Source organism: Melozone crissalis, unplaced genomic scaffold (assembly GCF_028551555.1).
Source record: "Melozone crissalis strain CALT ecotype California unplaced genomic scaffold, PUWL_Pcris_2 ptg000017l_1, whole genome shotgun sequence".
NCBI lineage: Eukaryota > Metazoa > Chordata > Aves > Passeriformes > Passerellidae > Melozone > Melozone crissalis.
Genome location: NW_026535795.1, coordinates 953,924 through 976,117, shown reverse-complemented (window position 1 = coordinate 976,117; position 22,194 = coordinate 953,924). Strand labels below are relative to the sequence as shown.

The 22,194-nt window shown below is 47.9% G+C and overlaps 1 protein-coding gene across 1 annotated transcript in view; it reads right to left on the bottom strand.

Moving 5' to 3' along the window:
- Positions 1-2,435: 2,435 nt before the first annotated feature.
- PTPN1 (protein tyrosine phosphatase non-receptor type 1) overlaps positions 2,436-22,194 on the bottom strand; it is a 31,250-nt gene continuing 11,491 nt past the window's right edge. Inside the window, exons 2-9 of the mRNA XM_054274354.1 lie at positions 12,461-12,551; positions 10,102-10,202; positions 8,761-8,859; positions 7,127-7,264; positions 6,505-6,714; positions 4,970-5,131; positions 4,124-4,359; positions 2,436-3,619 (exon numbers count right to left, since the gene is read on the bottom strand). Coding sequence (XP_054130329.1) covers positions 3,415-3,619; positions 4,124-4,359; positions 4,970-5,131; positions 6,505-6,714; positions 7,127-7,264; positions 8,761-8,859; positions 10,102-10,202; positions 12,461-12,551 — 1,242 coding nt within the window. The 3' untranslated portion in view covers positions 2,436-3,414. The remainder of the gene's footprint in view (positions 3,620-4,123; positions 4,360-4,969; positions 5,132-6,504; positions 6,715-7,126; positions 7,265-8,760; positions 8,860-10,101; positions 10,203-12,460; positions 12,552-22,194) is intronic.

The following is a 22,194-nucleotide window of genomic DNA, read 5'->3' as shown; positions in this document are numbered from 1 at the left end:
TTTCTAAAGTTCTAATAAACCTTTTGAGACAAGTTCCTGGGAGTGTTTCCTACAGCTGTGTTTGCAGTCCTGTGGCCAGGTAAGAGGCACTAAAGCCCCAAGGGACAGGGCCCTGTCTTGCTTCACTTTGGTGAACTCTCCCTCCATTTGCAGGTTTTCCTAAAAATATAAACCAAAGGTAAGTACTGGAATTGAAACTCCAGGATGTGCAGGCTGCAGCTGCAAATGGGGCCAGCATCAGCTCCCGCAGAAACCAACCAGGCTGCTTGACTTCCTGCACTTCTTACCCTTAAAATTTAACTGTTCAGTGTGAAAGACCAGAAGGGGGAAACGGAGGTGGCAGGCAGGGATGGGGATCCTCTGCTCTTTTACTGGAGCTCTGCCTCCACAAAGTTCTTACAGCAACTTTTAATCTCTTTACTCTACAAACCTACCCCCCAGCCCTTACGTGCACGTGGGTCAGACAGGAGCCCACGGCTCCAGCCCCGAAGCAATAACACATTCAATGAGTTCATTAAAAAAAGAGTTTTATTGTTACAACTAAAATGAGAACTGAAAACTTGTATGGGAGATTGAAAAACTGTACAGTTGTACTCTAACCTGGGAGGCCCAGCAGCGGCTTACACAAAAGACAAGATACCTGAAACTGTATTATACCAAAACATTCAGCTTTTTTGTTGAGTTTTTACATATTTTTTTATAAAAGTTTATTCTATGGCAATCTGTAAAAAAGAAAGACCTGATGAGTAAATATTTGCTTAAGGCAGATAGCAGAGCAGCTCACTAACTTTCTAACGAGTCTAACATGGATGTTTGTCCATTTCCAAGAACAGGTTACCCAACACCCCACTGTGCTACGGTATATACACCCCCCAACTACCACAGACAGTACAGGACAGCAAACAAATGGGCACAGCTCAGCATGGCCAGCCCTGCCCACACCTCCCTGGGCCCTGGGCACACTCACTGTGTCCCAGCCAGGGTCAGAGCTGGGCCTGGAACACAGGAAAGAAACAGGCACCAACGGGATGCTCAAAGCTCCTCTGGCATCTGCAGGAGCTTGGTCTGGGGAGAATCATTTGCAGTTGAATAACTCTGCATTCAAAGGAAGGATCCTTTCTTTTCCGGCCATACCTAGCATTTAAAATGTTCCCTCTTGGGAAGGCGGCCAGAGCTGGGGCGGGTTTGTTTCTTTCCCCAGTGGCCCAGGCCTAGGGGAGGTGTGGAAGGGCTGCCTGAGCTCTCTGGAATGTCTGTACTACACTCACTCAGCTGAAAGGAACATGCTACCACCGGGCACACGGAGCACACGGGATCCCACGGGAAGTCATGCCAAGGATTAGGCGAGTACACGGGCTCTGATAAACACCGACGGTCCAGTGCTGAACAGACACTCAGCAACACCCTCTGAACCACAGCCACTAAGGATCAGGTCATGCAAATATCATTTGGGCACATCAGGAAGCAGGAATATAAGTTCTGTCACCTTTCAAGCAGGTGGTGTTTCATCGGGACACCGCAGACTTCACATGCACTTGAGTACAAAGGGGTACAAATGGTGCCTCAGGGCAGGGGCCTGCCCACGCTGCAGAGAACAGTGGGGACAAAGCAATCACAGAATGTATCTTAAATACACAGATGAGCCATTATATATTACCATTTTTCTATACTCATTTTTCCTGTTTCCAATAATATAACTAAATATTGACTGATTACAACATTCCTCCTTTCAAGTACTGGTCTGACCAACAGTCTCACAGGTAAAGGATTGAGTCCCAGTACTACCTGAGGATTTATTATTGTACTCTTGAAAAGCCCTTGATGCAAGCTTAACAAAACACAGACTAGAGTAACTCCCACCCCACCCACCCCTCACCTACTCACCCACCGAAGGAAGAGCTACACCTACAGCCAGCTTGGCCAAAATAAATAGGGAGTGGAGGGGCTCCCCTGGGCTCCTCCACAGCGAGGGCTGCACTCAGGGTGGTTAAGTGCTATAGAGCTAGAACGACTTTAGAAATAAAACAAATCAGTAACACTGCTGCACATCACTGTCACGGGGCAGTTCAATCACCGCAGCTCCCAGGAGTGACTGTGCTCCTGTCCTCTGCACCACGACACAAGCAAAGAAACCTTTGCTATTATTGTTGAAATATGAATAATTTGGTATTGCCCCGAGGAACAGCACTGGTGCAATGCTGCCTCCAGCGCCAGCCCTCCCCACACACCAACCCTCCCTAGCGGCACTCAGCCCCCAGCCTGGCTGCTGTGGGAGCCCAGGGGCCGCCAGGGCCAGGACTGGGCCCCTGCTGGCACAAAGCAGGACACAGCAGCACTGCCAGCACAGCCCAGGGGCTGCCCGAGCCCAGCACGGCTCTGCTGGCCTGCTCCTGCCCGGGGCGGCTGCCCCAGCAGGGACTGCTCTGGCTCTGCCCAGAGCCACGCTGGGCCCGAGGGGGCAGCTGCAGAGTGAAACCGCATTTTACATTCCAAATGCTGAGGTTTAAGGACTGGTCCTTCCACGGGCCACGGGCATGGCCGCACTGCTGGTGGATATGGTTTGGTTGAATTTCCCTTTCCTGTTTCTCTCCCTCCCCTCGACCTCTCCCAACCCAGAATATAAAAGTAAAAACAGCTTTAGAAAGGATGGTGCAATGTAAAGAGGCATATGTGCAAGTAGAGTGCAACAAAAGTCAATGAGGAGATACACTTAGTAAAGGAAAAAAAAAAAGAAAAAAATCAAAGAGCTGGACGTGTTGGGATACCCTGAGCAAATGCAGAAGCCTGGTTCTATCAACACAAATAAAACAATCAGCTCTTTAAGAACAGTTATGCCAAGATTAAATATATCAATACCACAGGCACTGCCCACAACTCAGTCTTTAAAGATGAAGCAAATTTAAAAAAAGACAAAAAACAAGCCAAAAACCAACCACAAACACACCTCCCCTTCCACAAGTTTACATTCTTCAGGTATGTGGGTTTCTTTTTCTTTTTTTTGGGAACTCGTCAATGTAAGTCATGTATTTGGTTACAACACTTGGAGAGTACAAGCAAGTTTCACTTGTGCCTAGTTTTTTTGAAACAAAAGAAAATGAACTGGCTTTTTTAAAAAGTCTAAAAACAACAATGTGTTGTAATTCTATTATTTAGTTTAAAAAAAAAAAAGGAAAACAAAAAAGGAAAACAGACTATTTGGCATTTTCTCTGCTTACTCCTGAATATTTCAAGGCCCTGAGATTACAATATTATGTTCTTGGGACCACAGGGCTGGATAAAACCCTAGTGCATCAATTCTCTCATGAAGCCCTAGCCAAAGTTCTGGCCTTTCCCCTAAATCTACCTGCTGTGAGCCAAGGCTGCCCTGCCTGGCGGGGCTCCGCGGAGCCGGCGCGAGCGGCGCTCCTGCCGCCCTCAGTGGAAACACACCCTGTAGCACAGGTAAGCTCCCGCCGTCAGGAACGTGAACATGCAGATGTTCACGAGGAAGGGCTTCCACGTGGCCACCACGCTCTCATCCTCCTCCTCCGAGCTCTCCTTCGCCGACTCCTCCTTGCGGGGCGCGAGCCGCGGGTTGTCCCCCACCGGTCTCCTCCGGGCTTCAGTGTCGTGACTAGTGCTGGGGACAGAGGGAGGGACGCTCAGGGCTGGCTGGGAATGAACAGCCCGTGCCGCAGGAGAGGAGCCGTGCAGGTGCTCCAAGGGCAGGGAACACCACAGAGCTGGAAAGCTCCTGGAGCTGCAGCAGCCACCAAAGCACAGCCTGTCTCCGGTTAGGACACATCTGGCTGCTCAACAGAGGGGTAGCAAGAGCTTGGGAGGATTCTGTGCCCTTTAAAGAATAAGCGTTAACCACCACCTGCTTTCACTGCTCATCACAAATCTGCCGAGACAGGCGGTGAAGGAACCCAGCTCACACCCCCAGCCGGGTCAGGGGAACACCGAAGTTCTAAACTCGAGCACCCGCCCAGAAAGCCAGGAAGGGACGGAATGCGGCTGCTCGCTCAGCCCTAACACCCAAAGTGCATCTCGGGGTGGAAGTGAGCATCTCCTCCCCTCTGCCGCTCCCTGCCCGTGGCTCTGTGTGCAGAGCTGTCGGGGCAGTGGGTGCTTTGTGCTTTACCTGTCTGTGCTGGGGGCCGCAGCCGAGCGGGCCCTGCTGTCTGGAGCTGCCTCCTCCACGCTGCTGAGCGAGCTCCTGATCTCCTCCTCCACTGCCTGCGGCTTGCCCAGGAGCTCGGGGTGCTCGTGCATCCTCCCGTTGTGCAGCTCTGAGGTTCTCTTCGGGGGCCTGGGAGGTGGGGGCGTGTGCTCAGGGGGTGGCTCCAGGTCCTCGTTGGAGAGCTCCTTCCACTGCTCCTTCAGGGAAGGACAAACCTGGTAAGCTTTTCTCTTCCAAGCTGCTCTAACTTTAAACTTTGCCATGGCAGAATCTTTACACTCCACCTTTTAATTAACTCTTACAAGGCTCTTCATTTGCATTGCAAAAAAAGAAAGAAAAACCAGACACAAGAACTCCAAGTCCAAGCTACATCCACTACACAAAACATATTGGCCACAAAAGCAAAAAATTCTAATCTGCTTCCAAAAAACTTATGCACAAAATAAAATCTATTTTGCTACAGTTCTGCTTACCATAAAAAACCCTAATGAATTTAATCATGGCACTTAAACTTCAGGCATATTAGAAAACTTGTACTGTCTGAAATTGCAGGGGAGGCTGATGCAGCAGCTCCACCCCAGTCACTGTGCAGGAAAGCACAGGGGGCACCTGCTACATAAGAGGTACTTTTGGAAATAAATAAAATACAGCACTTTAGGTTGTGACAGATTGTAAAGCACTGTACCTAAAAACCCCATAATATAACCATGTACTGCAGCTGAAGCAAGCACCAAATTTGAAGCTTCTTCCCATCCTGTTCCTCCCACCCACTCGCTGCAGTTCTCTGGAGCTGCCAGGAGCACTCACTTGCACTGAAGCATCTCCCATGATGAATTTTGCCCCTTCAATAACAGCTAGGTAGGAGAAGCGGAGCTGGTCTGCAGTCTGGATGAGCCCCATCCTGTACTTCCTCATCTCCAGGAGAACCTGCTTGACGTCCACGGAAGAAGGATCTTTCCGTTTGTCCATCTGCAGACAGAAATGTGAAACGTTTTCTGCTCTGAGGAGGTTCACTAGTGACTCATTCTGTGGCGGGGCCTTCATACCACCCTCCACACTACAGGATGAACAAACTCACACACAACTGCTATCAGCAGCTCATTACCGGGTCTCCAAAAACACTGAGGGGAAAACACTGGGCCTCAAATATGCTGCTTTCCCTGAAGGCAAAGCCTATCTTTGTGAACCACTCTGAAGACTGGAGACCTCCCTTCCCCAGACTCAGAATGGCCACTCAGGAACCAGACCTGCCTTGGAATGCACTCGTGGAACAGTGGAGTAAAGCAATGGCAGATGACAGGAACCCTCCCCAGCCCCAGCTCCTCTGCAGCCCCCACTGGGCTGCCTTGTGCAGCAGAGCAAAGCAGAACAGAACAGAACAGAGCAGAGCAGAGAGAGCAGAGAGAGCAGAGAGAGCAGAGCAGAGAGAGCAGAGCAGAACAGAACAGAGCAGAGCAGAGAGAGCAGAGAGAGCAGAGAGAGCAGAGCAGAGAGAGCAGAGCAGAACAGAGCAGAGCAGAGAGAGCAGAGCAGAGCAGAGAGAGCAGAGCAGAGAGAGCAGAGCAGAGCAGAGAGAGCAGAGCAGAGAGAGCAGAGCAGAGAGAGCAGAGAGAGCAGAGCAGAGAGAGCAGAGCAGAACAGAGCAGTGAGAGCAGAGCAGAGAGAGCAGAGCAGAGCAGAGAGAGCAGAGCAGAACAGAACAGAGGAGAGCAGAGCAGAGAGAGCAGAGCAGAGCACAACAGAACAGAGGAGAGCAGAGAGAGCAGAGCAGAGCAGAGAGAGCAGAGCAGAGCAGAGAGAGCAGAGCAGAACAGAGCAGAGCAGAGCAGAGAGAGCAGAGCAGAGAGAGCAGAGAGAGCAGAGCAGAGAGAGCAGAACAGAGCAGAGCAGAGCAGAGAGAGCAGAGCAGAGAGAGCAGAGCAGAGAGAGCAGAGCAGAACAGAGCAGTGAGAGCAGAGCAGAGAGAGCAGAGCAGAGAGAGCAGAGCAGAGAGAGCAGAGCAGAGCAGAGCAGAGAGAGCAGAGCAGAGAGAGCAGAGCAGTGAGAGCAGAGCAGAGAGAGCAGAGAGAGCAGAACAGAGCAGAGAGAGCAGAGCAGAGAGAGCAGAGCAGAGCAGAGCAGAGAGAGCAGAGCAGAGAGAGCAGAGCAGAACAGAGCAGTGAGAGCAGAGCAGAGAGAGCAGAGCAGAGAGAGCAGAGCAGTGAGAGCAGAGCAGAGCAGAGCAGAGAGAGCAGAACAGAGCAGAGAGAGCAGAGCAGAGAGAGCAGAGCAGAGAGAGCAGAGCAGAGCACAACAGAACAGAGGAGAGCAGAGCAGAGCAGAGGCCCTGCAGAGCGCCTTACCAGCAGCAGGCAGGTGTCCACCAGGCAGAAGGTGCCCGACCTGCCGATGCCCGCGCTGCAGTGCACCACGACGGGGCCGTGCCCGGGGCTCAGCGAGCCCGACTCCCGCACCTTGAACAGGAAATTCAGGAACGACGCCGGCGACTCCGGCACCCCGAAGTCGGGCCAGGTGGTGTAGTGAAAGTGCAGAATCTCTCGAGTTTCCTGGCTCTGCAGAAACAGGGGGTGGGTACACCAGTCGGGACTGGGAACAGCTGACTGAATTCCAAAGTTTCACCAGTCTGAGGGAGCTTTTATAACTGCACAGCCAAGAAACTCATTACAAGTAATGGTCTCTTGTTGGGAAGGGCTCCACTGGGAGCAAAGGGAATTTACTTGTTTCAAGTTTAGTTATTTCAGTACAGTTCAAAAGCTTGTGTCACTCTGGGTATGGCTGACACATGAAACTGCCTGGAGGGTCCCCAGGAACGTCTCATAAATACCCAAGAGTTCCATTTCCACACCATCTCATGCAGGATCATCAGTCCAGGACAATTCATGACCACCAATTTCCAGCCCTTGTTGGTGAGGATGTGAATCTCACCCCAAGGAGAACAAGGACTGGATGAGAGCTGGTACTCACGGTCAGGTTTTCCAATTCCAGCTGTCGTACTGTGTAGTAGGATTTGATATCTTCAGATATCAAGGTTAGTTTCAAGTTTGTATCTTCAAAAAACATTTCTTTCTCTTCCTTCCGTGGCCAGTACTGTGCACACTTTACCTAAAGCCAAGCAGGAGACACATAAATGTCATTACCCACTCCTGACTGAATTGCAATTTTCTTATTAAGGTTTCCCAGAGAGATGAGCTCTGCAGAGACTGCTGCATGCCAGGGACTTTAATGAGCCAACCAAATGGGAAAGCAGCACATTTTCAAGTGTGCAGGAAAAACCTGGGACTAAAATACTCATCAGCAGCACGGAAAGGAAAGTCTGCACCCAAGCTCCTGACACTGAAATGTGGGATCCTGTGCCTGGGAGAATTGGCACAGGATCCTGTTGTCCCTGGGCCCCTCCTCTGCCCTGGGATCAGGGTCACCCCCGACCCTGCCCTCTCCCAGGCTCTGCACGTGGCTCAGGCCTCTTTTGTTAAAGGGCAAACAATGTGGCCAAACCAAAAGTGGCAGAACGACGCTAAACCAACAGCAGGCTCAAGACTAAGGTGATTTCAGACAGCATTTCAATAAACAGAAAACCCCTGCAGCATTTTCTTCATAGGCAGACTGAGAGTGCTTTTGCTCAAACTAATTCTAATTTATTTTGAAAATACATCCTCTTGTTTATCAGGGTGTAGTATGCAGCTATAATTCTCCGCACTTTTTGTCTGGATTTATAAAAGTTATAGCAATCGCCTTAGTGTCTAATTTCTCTACAGCGTGTCTGCAAACAATATTTTGTCGTGCTCCACTCTAAGTCTCCCACTGCTGTTTGCTGAGGAGTGTAAGCACCGCCCTAAGGGATCACAGTAATTTGTTTTGTTCAAAACTAGAGCAGTGCAGAGACAGAGCAGGAATGGTTGGAAAGGAAGAAACTATTGTAAAATTTGGTTACCGCATCTCTTTTGAAGATTAAATTTCACTTGCAGTACAAAACCCAGCAAAACACTGAAAATTCCAGACTGCAGTTTATTAAAGCACAGCTCACTGCCCAAGAATTTTCCTGATTATTGGGAATGTTTTCCTGATGATGCAAAAGCATGTACCACCCAGTTATCACTGGTGGATACCCTGCACCCTCACTGCCCTGCTCCAAAACGTCTTTGCACATGATTATACTTCATTGTGTACAGCAGTGACACGGGAGGGGACAGCGTGCCTCGGGGCTCGGTGTGTGATGGGGACCTGCAGCCCCAGAGCTTCTCTCTCTACTGCAAAGCCACTGCACACTGCAGAGCCCTGAGAGGTGCAGTCTGTGCGCACTGAGAACAACTGCAGAGCCCCTGGTGAGCAGCACACACTTCCATTTGCGTGGAGTCACGGTGTGTTTGTGTTTTGTTTCAGCCAAATTCACAAGAAATTAAGCCCCACAATTACAAACCCAGCGATTTTCTGACTGCAGCAGGATCAGTTCACCAAGCATTCAATTCCAGGTACAATTTCTTAGACAATACTACTTGCAGTCATCCCATCCCATTCCTTGGGTTGGTTTTACTTGGGTTTTTTATTACAGAAAACCATAAATGTGCTGAGCACACAGCCAGAACTGGGTGAGTACTTACGGATCCCTTTTCCATCACTCTGTTCAACATGACAACACCACGGCTTTTCTGTTCCCAAACCATCTCCCAAAAGTGACCACAAGTATTTGGCAAAGGTCCCTGCAGAGACAGAATCACCAGAAATAAGCATTATTTTCTGTAAATGTCAGGGCATTCTTCCCCAGTAACAGTCCCTGCACAAGGCAATAGATTCAAACAAGTGACGAGCAACTTCTCATTTAAAACGGTAAAAAAATGCAGTGAGACAGCTTGAAGTTCCATGCTATGAATTTGCCCATGAAAGCATGGTTAATCTTTTCCCCCCATACATAAGAGGAAGAGAGACACAGTCTCATTGTGAGAACAGAACTGGGAGTGAAAAGTGCTGCATTTTCTTAGGAAAGATATACAAAGGTCATGGGGAAATAAACCCCACTGACTGAAAGCAAAAATAACATCTGTGTCAAACTGCTCTGCAATCCCTCATCCTTATGCATGACACTTGAAAATTACTTAACTAAAACATCCAAAAGACTGAAAAGATGCAAAATCAGTAACAAATTATATGGTTTTCCACAATCTTCACAGATCTGCCTTGGGACTGAATGAAACAGTGACTCCTTTTAAAGACTATCTATTCCCAAAGTAGATTTCCTTATAACTTCCTACTTCTGCTATGTTCCTTTGCTATTTTCTACTCTGAAGCTATTGCTCTGAAGCTTGGGTTTGATGCATTCCTGTGCTCAAACAGAGCAGCAGCTCCTCAGGAAGAATGAGTGGATTTAAATAAAGCCATTAAATGTGGATCAGGACAGTAACCAATAACCAGGATCAGTCACAGCACCTCTGACTATTCCCCCCAGAGCTCAGCCCTGTGATCCACCCCCATCCTGAGGCAGGGCATGGGAGCTGTGCTCAAAGGAACATTTTCACACTGCACACTGCTCTGCCCATTTCTTCCTGAGAAGATTTATCTCTGTTCTTTAGAAACAGGAAGGAAGAGCTGTCACTTGAAAATATTAATCCCAGCCTACCTTTATCTAAAGCGTGGGAGGAAGGGGTAAAAAAAGAGCCAAGATTAGAGATCAGGACAGTCTCCAGGGAAATGAATATTTAGCACAAACAAGAAGCCTGGCACAGTCGCTGGCTCTCAGCATAAGACAACAGGGCATGTGGGTACTTTTAAATTTGTTATACAGGTAGGTGGGGAATTGACAGATTCAGGGAAAACCAGTGACTTTTATACACACACAGATGTCTGTATGCACTGAAGTAGCTTTACAATAAAGAAAACAAACAGAAAATCCATGAAAAACAACTCCAGCCACCATAATATTTTTATTATGCACTGCTAGCAATTACCTGGGTAAGGATGTAGCTCCTTTGGGCCTCTTCCATTTTTATCAAACTAGCATTGATATAGTCATTGTCACCTTGGTTTAGCTTAATTCGACTGTGATCAACTGCAGCACAATCAGAAAACACAGGTTAATGAGCATGGAACGGTGCAGGGGGTCCCACACTGGGCTGGGCTGGGCAGTGCCCACTGGCACAGCCCCTCGGAGCAGGGAGCAGCTCCCACCTCACTCCAGAGCACACTGCAGGGTGAGGCACCCGAAACCATCCCCACTGCAATCTGCACACCAGAGCACACTGGCCTGTCCGTTCAGTTAGCAAGCTGCTGGTTTTAAATAAATCTAATTACAGCTTAAACATTCGAATACAGCTTGTTCAAGGTTGTTAAAGGTTTATCCAAACATATATTGGGCAAACAGGAACAGAGACCTTTTATTCTTATAGGTATTTAGCTACTGTTCCCAACCTGACCACTCTTTCATGTACAGAAAAAATGATGAAAATTCAAGAAATACAGCAAATGTAAATTATTTGCTCTTTTGTTAGTCACTTGCTCAATTTGGGACTAAAGAAACCAAACCACCAACTAAAAAAACTCAATACACACAAGAGTTCCCACATTTTGCAAGAAAGCAAACAGACTGGGAACAGGATTATCTAAAGGCAAGAAGGAATTTGTTACTCACAACCTCAAACATTAGAACTGCTTAGTAAAGCAATCACAGTAAAGCATTACTGTTCTGGGTAACTGCCCCAAAGGCTTCAGGAGCTTTAAGCAGCAAGGCAGAAGTTCTGTGCCCCGGAGCAGCACTCTGGCCTGGCACACAGCTGGGGATCTGCCCTGGCACACAGCTGGGCACCTGCCCGGGGACACAGCTGGGCACCTGCCCTGGCACACAGCTGGGCACCTGCCCAGGGACACAGCTGGGCACCTGGCCTGGGACACAGCTGGGCACCTGGCCTGGGACACAGCTGGGCACCTGGCCTGGCACAGCAGCTGGGCACCTGCCCTGGCACACAGCTGGGCACCTGCCCGGGGACACAGCTGGGCACCTGCCCTGGCACACAGCTGGGCACCTGGCCTGGCACAGCAGCTGGGCACCTGCCCTGGCACACAGCTGGGCACCTGGCCTGGGACACAGCTGGGCACCTGCCCGGGCACACAGCTGGGCACCTGGCCTGGCACACAGCTGGGCACCTGGCCTGGCACACAGCTGGGCACCTGCCCTGGCACAGCAGCTGGGCACCTGGCCTGGGACACAGCTGGGCACCTGGCCTGGCACAGCAGCTGGGCACCTGCCCTGGCACACAGCTGGGCACCTGCCCTGGCACACAGCTGGGCACCTGGCCTGGCACAGCAGCTGGGCACCTGGCCTGGGACACAGCTGGGGATCTGCCCTGGGACACAGCTGGGCACCTGCCCGGGCACACAGCTGGGCACCTGCCCTGGCACAGCAGCTGGGCACCTGGCCTGGCACAGCAGCTGGGCACCTGCCCTGGCACACAGCTGGGCACCTGGCCTGGTACAGCAGCTGGGCACCTGCCCGGGGACACAGCGGGGCACCTGCCCTGGCACACAGCTGGGCACCTGCCCTGGCACACAGCTGGGCACCTGCCCGGGGACACAGCTGGGCACCTGGCCTGGCACACAGCTGGGCACCTGCCCGGGGACACAGCGGGGCACCTGCCCTGGCACACAGCTGGGCACCTGCCCTGGCACACAGCTGGGCACCTGCCCGGGGACACAGCTGGGCACCTGTCCTGGGACACAGCTGGGCACCTGGCCTGGCACACAGCTGGGCACCTGCCCGGGGACACAGCTGGGCACCTGGCCTGGGACACAGCTGGGCACCTGCCCGGGGACACAGCTGGGCACCTGGCCTGGCACACAGCTGGGCACCTGCCCTGGCACACAGCTGGGCACCTGCCCATCACCTGAGCTCCTGCTCTGCCCCAAGGAGCTCAGCCCTGTCTCTGGCAGAGCTGTGTGCCACCCAGCTCCCAGAGAGGCACTGCTGCCACCCGTGCTGCCTGGCAGGAGCTCTGCTGGGTGGGAGCGGCACAGGAGCCACCCCTGCAGCCTCAGCAATGCCACTTCAGCCACCATTCTCAATGGCAAAGCAAGTTCCCATCTTCAGATCTCTGCCCACAAATTCAGCCTCTGCTGTGTGCTGCTCTTGTATAACCCTGTGGATATAAAAGCATCCTGCGACACCAGTCCCACCAATAAATAAATATAATAACAAAGAGTTGTCCTGGGTGCTTATCCACCTAACAGAATCTTGTCCTTACAATGAACATTCAGCTGTGAAAAGTCATCAGAAGTCAACAGTCTTACAAACAACGGAAAAGAGAGTGTACTTACAGGGGCTGACATCTCTGTACCTATTTCTATTTTTGTTTCTGGGATGTTTGGCCACTTTACATGGAAAATCACTGGCTTCATGCTTGATGTCCTGCAACAAAAAAAACCCAAGCAAACCCTGTTACATATGAATCCATCCAATTTCATACCATTGGCTATTTTAAGGCCAATACCATCTGACTTCACATCTTCATGTGAGGGAATTCTGGACAGAAAGCACTTTGGGCCTCCAATTAAGAATGGAGTTTAAATTTCTCAGAATGCAACACTAACATTATTTATTAAAATATTATTAGTTTGCATAATAAAGCAGCACAGCATTCACCAGACATGATGCCTTTCAGCTCCTGAAGGAGCAGGGTCTCTGCCCCAAAGCACTTCCACATCAACTGCTTTAAGCCCTTCTTTGCAGCATCAGTGCAAATATCAACCCTGCTTCTGACTCATTCATTGCGATAGAAAAGAACTTGTCTGTCCCCCTTGGCATCACACACACACAGAGTGATTTGTCCAAGACCCCTCTCACCGATACCCTGAGTTATCAGCACCAGGTCACAGAGCTGCAGGGGCAGAAGTCAGCCGTGCTCAGCTAAAGCAGATGCAGCACCTCAAACAGATCACCAGGGCTCTCCCAGATGGGCTTTTTCAGGTGCATATAATAGCTCAGCTATCTGAGACCATCTCAGAAGTTAAAATAAAAAGAATTCTGCTCTCCTTGGACATTAGTCCCAATTTGCTGAAACAGAATTTCACTTTGTAAATAAATACTGTGTAAGCACAGTTCTGCATACAAAGAATCAAGACTTTTTCAAGTGGGCCATCTACTGCAGCACATTACCTGTTTATCTCTTGTGCTGCATTATTCAGGTATGTACCAATTTACCCTGAATGCTACATGTCAGGAGAAGAGTTCTGATTTACATAAACCTGCCCCAAATTAGCACAGTATTCCAAACCTGAAATAAGGGCTGACATCAGCTGCCAGCTTTTTATAACTGAGCACATGGCTGCCAGTATTTCTGCTTATGAAGAATGCAGTCTGGAGAATATGATCTGGACTGCCACAGTCTAATATCTCAAACACGAGGCAGCTAAAATGGGTGTTTTCACAAATTTGTCTCTGACACTAGGTTAGTGACTTTGTGCTTTACAGGGATTTATTCTTCCATACTGACTGTACAGGATTAACAAGAGAAAAAAAACAGAGAACTAGGAAAAATGGTTTTCTAGATCACTAACCACATTTCCCAAATGTGTGTTGAAAATCCCCAACACCCAAAACCAACACAACTTCCCCCCACAGGATTCATATTGTAAAAGCATCAAAATGCAAACCAAACCAAGATCCCTAAGGAGTTTTCCTGTAAATACTGGGCTATTTTAGCAGCAGCACTAATACACAGTTTCATTTCACAGCATTAACAGATTTGAAAAAAACCCGTCCCCTCTCTTAAAACTAAATAAATCAAATGCTTATTTACAAATTGGAATTATACAAAGGAACTCTAATACAAAGATTCTACACTGAAGCATCCACATGTATGTGCACACACAAACTACTGCCAGTCCCCAGGAGTTCCACAGATTCCAATACCAACATCAGGAACTGAAAGTGGCAATTAATTGTGCAGGGAATAGAGAGCTGGCTATCACCTCACCAGCAAATATCAGATCTTTTTCAAGATGCCACAGTGTCTAAAGGTTCTTGGAGAATAACGGAGTTCTAGAGATGCTGAACTCCCACAGGCACAGAGAAAATGGAAAGAAACAAGTCACAGACTATTTAAAGCCAGCCGTGTATTTCTGGAGCATGTTTCAAGAAACAGGAAAAAGCACGGGCTGGGGGTGGGATGGTAACAAAAGAGGGATGGAAGCATGGCAACAGGCAAGCTCTGCCTGGGGTGGAAAGGCAGCCAGCAGCCAGCACGCCACTGCTGAGCACGAGGAACATGGGAAAATGGAAAATCCTGGAGAGCAGGCGTGCCTGCACATCACACAGGGCACACTCTCCTCAGCAGTGGGGGGAAAGTGGTTTGGAGTTTTGGTTGGGGGTTTTTTTTTTGGATATGGAAGTTGCTAGAACATCTAAAGTGACCAAGGAAAATTTATCATCCAAGGTCACTTCCAGGATATGAAGCTGACTGCAGTGGAAATGCAATTGCCTTCAACAGAGAACACGGCTGGAGAGAAACAGCCCAGTGCCCACAGGAGCTGTGCGGCCACGTCAGGGGCCTTGTGACACTGCTGGAGCCACATCACTACTGACACCACCCAGCTGCTGGTAGGGTAGGCTCACAACATGCTCAAACAGTACCACGAGGTCCCCACGCTGGAGAAATCAGACTCGGTCACAGCAGGGAATTGTTGTGCTCTGAGGAACTTGAGGCCACAAGATGTCACGAGAACTGGAGGTAGTGGATGAAGGCAGGGATTCATGAAGTTACAAAACACCTTCTTGAATCACACCCAGTCACACTGCACAGATCCTGCCTGTCGAAAAGGAAGCTTGACATTTCATTTAAAAGGTCGTGCAATATAAAACTTTAAAGAGGAAGGGCTAGAACTGAAGTCAGTTTTCCCAAGTCAAATGCCTTGGGTTTGGAGCATGAGTCACCTCATGGCACTCATCTCCTGGTTTTAAGCCCTGTCCCCCCAATACTTTGGGGTGGAAAGGGGAAGTCTGCTGAAGCCCTGCTCTTCAAACGGGAACTTCCTGAGCTCTGAGCACAGCAGCACATCGGGCTTCACTTTCCCCATCCTGCTCAGATGCCAGCAGGAGGTTCAGAAAGAGAAGATGCACCTCAAAATCCCCAAGTAAATATTCTGTGAGACCACAGGAAGAGTGGCCATGCCATCAGCCATTCAAGCACACTGTGCAGATCTGTGTATCAGTGTTCAGAACAACACCAAAGGAGCAGTCTCAACGTCTCCAGCTTCACCAGACCCACTCCCAGGAAGCCTTGCAGCAGGGCTCAATTTGATCACACTATCTAATAAAGCCCGGAGCAGATCACACTCAGAGATAACAATTTACTGTCATTTTAGCAGTCCTGCTCCTACGGGAAGCAGCAAATGCCAAGATCTTATACGGAATTGCTCCTAATCCATCTACTGAGGCACTCACACTAAGGACAGCACTTCACGAAAATTATATATAAAGACTTACATAAAAAAGTAATCTTAGCTAAAATACAGGTTTCCTCTTGAAGCTGCCACTGAAGAAAATGATGACATGATACAGCTGGAAAAGGTGGAAGAGTAAAAGTTACAATAAAGTGGAAGGTGCTCTTTCCCCATGATGTCACTCAGGCTGGTTTCAGAATGGAAATACCCCTACAATCCAAGGAGGTTGCAAAGAGCTGGAGAGAAGAGCACAAGAAAACCAGCAAGTACCAAGAGATTCACAACAAACACCTACTTTACACAAATGGGAAAAGGTCCTCAGATTCAGCATGGGAGAGGGCAACCTGAGGCCCTGAACTCACTCCCCAACAAAAGAACTTCATGAAGACATAAAGCACACACAACTGCTCAGGTAGCCCACCTTGACAAGGAAGATTTGATTTCTTATCCTATATTAAGCTTTACATTAGGGTATTTGGGCAAGAACAAGAAATGAGGATGTAACTCGTAGATAAGAGGAAGGTCATCTAAAGATCAGATAAATGAACAGACAGCTGCATCACACAACATAAATCTTAACAAGCAGCTGCAGAACTTTAGCCAGCTAAGTGAAATAAATGTGGATTTTAATACCCTTTAAAAACATTTTATCTGGTCTCCTAATTTTGCTTTCAACTAAGATATGGTAGTGTTGATTTGCTTACTAATCTCCCTCAAAAATAAAAAGAAACCAATTGCCTGCTATGTGACGCTTCTTCCTGAGGTTGAGCAGCACAGAGAGGAAAGGACAGGCTTGTTTAAAGTTCAACACCACTTTTACAGGAGGTCAGAATAAATAAATAAATAAGAAATCCCACACTTGCAACACGGTTTCCTAGAAAGCCCCCTGCTAGTTCAGCACTGCCCGGGCACCACGAGCCGGCCGTGACCATCAGAGGGTTTGTGGCACCAGTCAGCTGCCGGCAGCACGGAAATAACCCCAGCAGAATGTAAACTGGCCGTGGCTGCCGCATTCAATCATATCAACAAGCGGGCTCATTTTTCCCAGGGCCGTATTTATCACAGCCAGCAGGTATTCCAGACCGTCTGCAGCACTGACCAGCTCCAACGCGCCTCGCTGGAGAGGCTCCTGACAGCAAACCCTGCAGTCCCTCACTGCAGCCACTTCACAGGGAGATAACTGCACGCTGTGGGTGCTCACTCTAACACCTGAGTGCCCCTCAGGGCCTGGCAGCGCTTCCAGGAGGGACAAAGCCCCGGATTTGTGCCACTTCCACGCTTTACCAGCGCATTTCTCTTGCACGTTCCGAGAAGGAGGGCATTGCTGTCAATAAACCACAGCAACACTGCACAGCCCAGCTGCTCAGATTGCCTCAGTGTCATCTGCAATGGGTAAAAACTGATTTTTCAGTTGCAACACACACAGGGAAATCAAAGAGCTAAACTCTAGTATCAGGTTAAAGAATTACATGAGACTTCTCAAATTTCAGTAAGTTCAAAATATAGTTTGTCCTTGAAATTTATGACCCATAACAGAAGAAGTTCAGAGCTGCTGGCAGGAACATTCTACTTCTGCTGTTTTGTAGCCATGTACTCACTGCCAAAACAGGAAACAACTGAATGGAGTGTCAGCGTAAGAAAACAACTCAAGTTCCCCTCTTCTTCTCCACATCCATCTCTATTTTTCCTCCCAGATAGTCAATCTGCTCCAGAAGTGCATCCTGGACATTACTGGAAGGATAGAGACGTTTGAGAATGTGAAATGGCTTTTCTTGACAGCTGCTGTGCAAAAGCAAAGCTTTGCTGTCTGTATCATCAAACGAAGACAGTGCCAGGAAATAAACCACACTCTCATTAAAGTGTCAAGAGGTTCTAACTCAGTTGCTCTTCTTCTGTAAGAAAAGTAACCACTGCAACGAGATCCACATCTTCATTTGCCCAAACATTAGGGGTCTCTACACAAAGAGTTCTGGTTTAACCTCATCTCAAATAGACTGGTGCATCCCACAGACCAGATATCCACATAACTCCTAAAGGAATTTAGTCTGCCTAGCAAATCCAGACCTTCATTTGTTCGCAGTATGGTTTTGTGTGAGTTTAAAAACGTATCATTGCTGGCCCATAGGGCATTCCAGGCTTCACAGACTGACAACTGTGGTTATAAACAGTCCTGCTTTCCTAGATACCTAATATTTTCATTCTGACATCTCCCAAGTCATCTAAGAGCATTATAGCTTTTACAGAGCTACCACCAAAAAAACACAAACAAAACCCAAGGCTTTGGAGGCTTCAGAGGAGAAAAAAAAAAGACATGAACCCTGCAAATGCTAGAACTAAGGATAAGAAACACTTCTCACACCTTTCCATGTTCTGCATAACCAAGGCATTTCCTAGAACTCAGACAAGCTGCAAATGGCATGTTTAAAACTGGAAACAAAAGGACAAGAAATGCCCCCACTGCAGACAGCTTACAGTTTCTCAAGGGGATCTCTGGCTTCATGAAATACGAACCATGGAATGATTTACCTCGGAATTTTTACCCACACTCACTCAGAGCCCTCTACTCTCTTTCAGAGGCACTGTGCTGATAACCTCAGTTAATGTTACGAAAACAAGACCGTACTATCTCCCCCAAATCTTGCATCATCCATTATCACCATTCCCCAAATCTCGTGTAATCCATTACCACCATGTAATCTTAAGATAAATGAACTAATTTGATTAATAAGTAAATAAGATAATCAAATGTAAGTCTTGCTTCCTCACCAGGTAACACATTCAAGGTCTTACCAGTTAAAAGCTGAACAGATTTTTACAGATTCTTTTTCCTTTTCTCCCATTTTTGATGCCAGTGTATGCATCTGCTCCAAGACTCCTGGCTCTGAAATATCCTGCTCTTCTATTCAGTTGGGCATGCTGGCACACTGCCCACTGAAAGAACACAGATTTGCAGAATATCTGGTGTCACCTGCAGCTGAGGAGGAACCTGAAAGGCCTCTGCAGAACCAGGTACTGTCCCAGCAGAGAAGGACAATATCACCTTCTGCCTGAAGAGATTCCAGGACATTGCTTAGGACTGGACCTACTGCCACAGCTGAAGGCCCCTAAATCAGTTGGGAAGATCATTAACACACTCATCTAATGACCTGTGCCAGCCCCACTGCAAGGAGCAGGAGCACACACTCAGAACAAGCTCTGTGCACTCCATGAGTAATATCACAAGTGAGTTTGAAAGCAACCAGCCCTAGGTGTTCCACTCTTCTCACTAAGCCTCAATGAAGGTTTTTTAAAAAAAGCCTTCCTTTTAGATTAAGACGTGCACTTCACATGCACTGAGCTACAACCGAAACTCGTCTGTGGTGTTTGTGTCCTTTCACCTTTTCCTGGAAAGTGTGTTGACTAAAAGCCAAACAAACAGCACAGCACTTTAGCTGCTTAACAAACACCGCAGTCATTTCACTCAGGACAAATATTTTAAAGAAACAGAATAAGATTGCCAATGTTCGATTTATTTTTCAAAAAAGAAATGGCAACATTTGTGTAGTTGTCTCATCAGCAGTTTAAACTCACATAGATACAGAACTACCAAAGCATTATTTTTAATCCTTTTGGTGATTACATGACTTTAACACGTCTATCTTAAAAATGCTGGTCACAATAACAGATAACGAGACAAGTCCAGTAGCGACATCTGCTCATCTGTGACATGCAATATTTGCTAAAATACCAGAACTATCAAATAAAAAAGGGCAGTTTGCCATTCCCAAGTGACTTTAACCATGCTGAGATAATTTTCAACATAAGGTACCATAGGTGAGAGAGCTACTAGCCTAGCACAGCATGACCAGAAGGCGCAGAGAAAAGCAAACCCAGGCAGAGTGAGAGCAGCATTGCAGCGGGGCCGTGCCCCAGGGGCAGCCCAGCACCATTCCCACAGCACAGCCCATAAAGCTGCAGCCACCTTGGTGCGCAGCTACGGAAGGAGCCGTGGGAGCAGCACACAGCCCGAGGTGCCAGCACAGGGCGATCCCCAGACACTGCAGCTGCCAGGACACACGATCCTGCTCCCTGCCACACTGAGCCCACTGCTGAACCCGAGTGCCTCTGCTGGGACAGGGCTGAGGAGAGCACTAGCGTTTCCAAAGCGCTCCCAAACACCAGCCACACCTTCCTGGGAACACAGCCTCACCAACTCATCAGCTTTCCCTTTCGTCCTAATTGAAACTAATTAGGGAGCAGCCACGAAGCACCAGGGAGTGCAGTCAGGAGTAAGGATGTGACTCCCTCAGGGACAGGTACAGCACCTACAAATACACAAGACCTGAGCAGCACCTGTGGTGTGCCTTGAAAACTTCCTTTCAGCTGCTACAAAGTCACCATCTCTCCTAAATCCATCATTTTTGCTTACCCAGCAGAGATAAATTATTTGTCAAGCTTTGGGACATTCTGCAGTTCTAATCCTCAAGGCAATCCTAACAAGTCAGAAAAAGAGAAGGTTTTTAAATGGTCTCCTAGTGGTGATGTTGGGTTTTTTTTTCAGTTTGGTTTTATACCCATACTTTAGCACCAGGACAATTCCCTGGAAGGCATGTGATTCCCTGAATAAGGTCACAAGGATTTCTAACCCTGGATTTAGCAAACATTGAGGACAATGCCTCTGACACTTCTCAGCCCGTTCTGCGGCACTGTTTCTGTCCCAGAGAGGTGAGGGGGCTCCAACAAGAAAACAGACACCTCTCCTGAAAGGTGCCACGGACTACATTAAAGGGGTTACCAGTAATGAAGACCAAAGAAGTTTACATTACTAGTTGAAAACAGGAAATAATCTGGGCTCAGAAATTCTGGTGGGTGTTCAAAATAAGTATTACAAACTAGGTGGAATCAGAGATGTCTACACAAAGTCAGAGCAAAACCTTCACCAGTGTCAGAGAGGCCTTACAGAACCACACGTGCCTCAAAACAAAAAATCTGAGTTGTCAAAGAGCTCCACATTTCCCATATTTACTTATCAAGCTCTTTACAAATTCAACAGCTTGATTTGGCACCTTACAACACCTCCCAAAACCACAGGCAAGGCAGTGAGTAATAGGGGAAGCAGGAGACTTTGTTACACTCAGACTTATCAATTCCTTTTTGTTATGCTGGTAACACACCATCAGCATCTGCTGCAGAGGGAAAACATGGGCTGGTTGTGAGAACGTGCACACACATAATCCTTTGCTCATCAGAGACTCAGAGCTACAAAAACATACTCCTAGAGTTTACAAAGCAAAATACCACACATTTTTTCACATCACTGCTATTGTCCTTTGAACACCCTAATGTCAAGTTTGTTGCTGTCATTACATTCCAAAATAAACATCTCTGCCTTCTTGGACTGTTGAAACATTAGAGGGTTTCGGTGAGAACGAGACCTCACTCCAGAGCAGGGATTTGATCTCTCCCAAGCAGCCCTGGTTCCTCCCTGAGGAGCGGTGCCCAAGGCAGCCCCAGCCAGGACAGGCAGCACCTCTGGGCCGCTCCAAGGGATGCTGCTGTGCCCTCCCAGGGGATTCGCTCCCAGCTGGGACGCCCCAACTGCCCAGTTTCTAACTCAGTGTCTCACTTCCATTGCAGGAGCCCGGCCTTGGCCATGCTGGGCCAGTTCTGGAGCTCTCCTTTCAGCAGGGAGGGCATTTCTCTGGGCTATTTGTCCAGGCTCTCTGGAGGCTCTTGTTCTTCCCTGGTTCCTGCAGGCAGGGGAAGAAAGCTTCAGATGAGCTCCCCTACCCCATCATGAGCACTGTGGAAAAAAGAACTGGCCCTGGAAGGGAGCACCATTCAGGGAATCCTGCATTCCTCTTGGATTCCTGGTGAGAAACTCCTTGTAAATACAAAAGCAATTCTAGATTTACTCTCAGTGGCATATTTCTGTATTTTCCATGATGACACAAAGCCAGGAACAAAAGGATTCCTACCTAGGAATCAGAACTTCTGGAGTTTGCCTCATTTTTATTTTCTTGGTTTGAGTTGGTTTGAGATTCTCTTACCATCATGGAAACAGGATTTTGTGAAAACAGAGTAAATTTGTAAGCCTCATTTTCTACCCCTAACACTGACTAAAACCAAACTCAGATTTTATCTATTGTAATTTATAGGATAGAGTAAGCAAGCTATAGGTGTTCACAGAAGACAACAGGAATTACAATGATTTTTCTTTAATACTTATCTGGAGTTAAATGAGTTATATATGCATTTAGAAAGAACAGCCAGTTGAAGCAGTTTTAGACACCAGCTTGCCATATGCTATGTTAAAATAAGACTGATTTTTTTTTAAAGGAACAAATTTATGCATGAAGTAGGTCTATTCAGTACACTCAGATTTTGAGGAATGCTTTTTCTTATCCAGTAATCTTTGCAGAAAGTTCCAAAGCTTATTAGAAAAAAGAAACTAGTTCAGAATGTGATTTTGAAGCTATCTTCACAATATCTCACAGAACTGCAAACACTTTGTTTGATTTAAAAAGTAAGGGACTGGTTTCACTAAAATGCTTATTGTCAGGGTGATAAACACACAACAATATAATTTTTAGAAGTAATAACATGGGTATCATTGAAAAGTAGAGACCTTG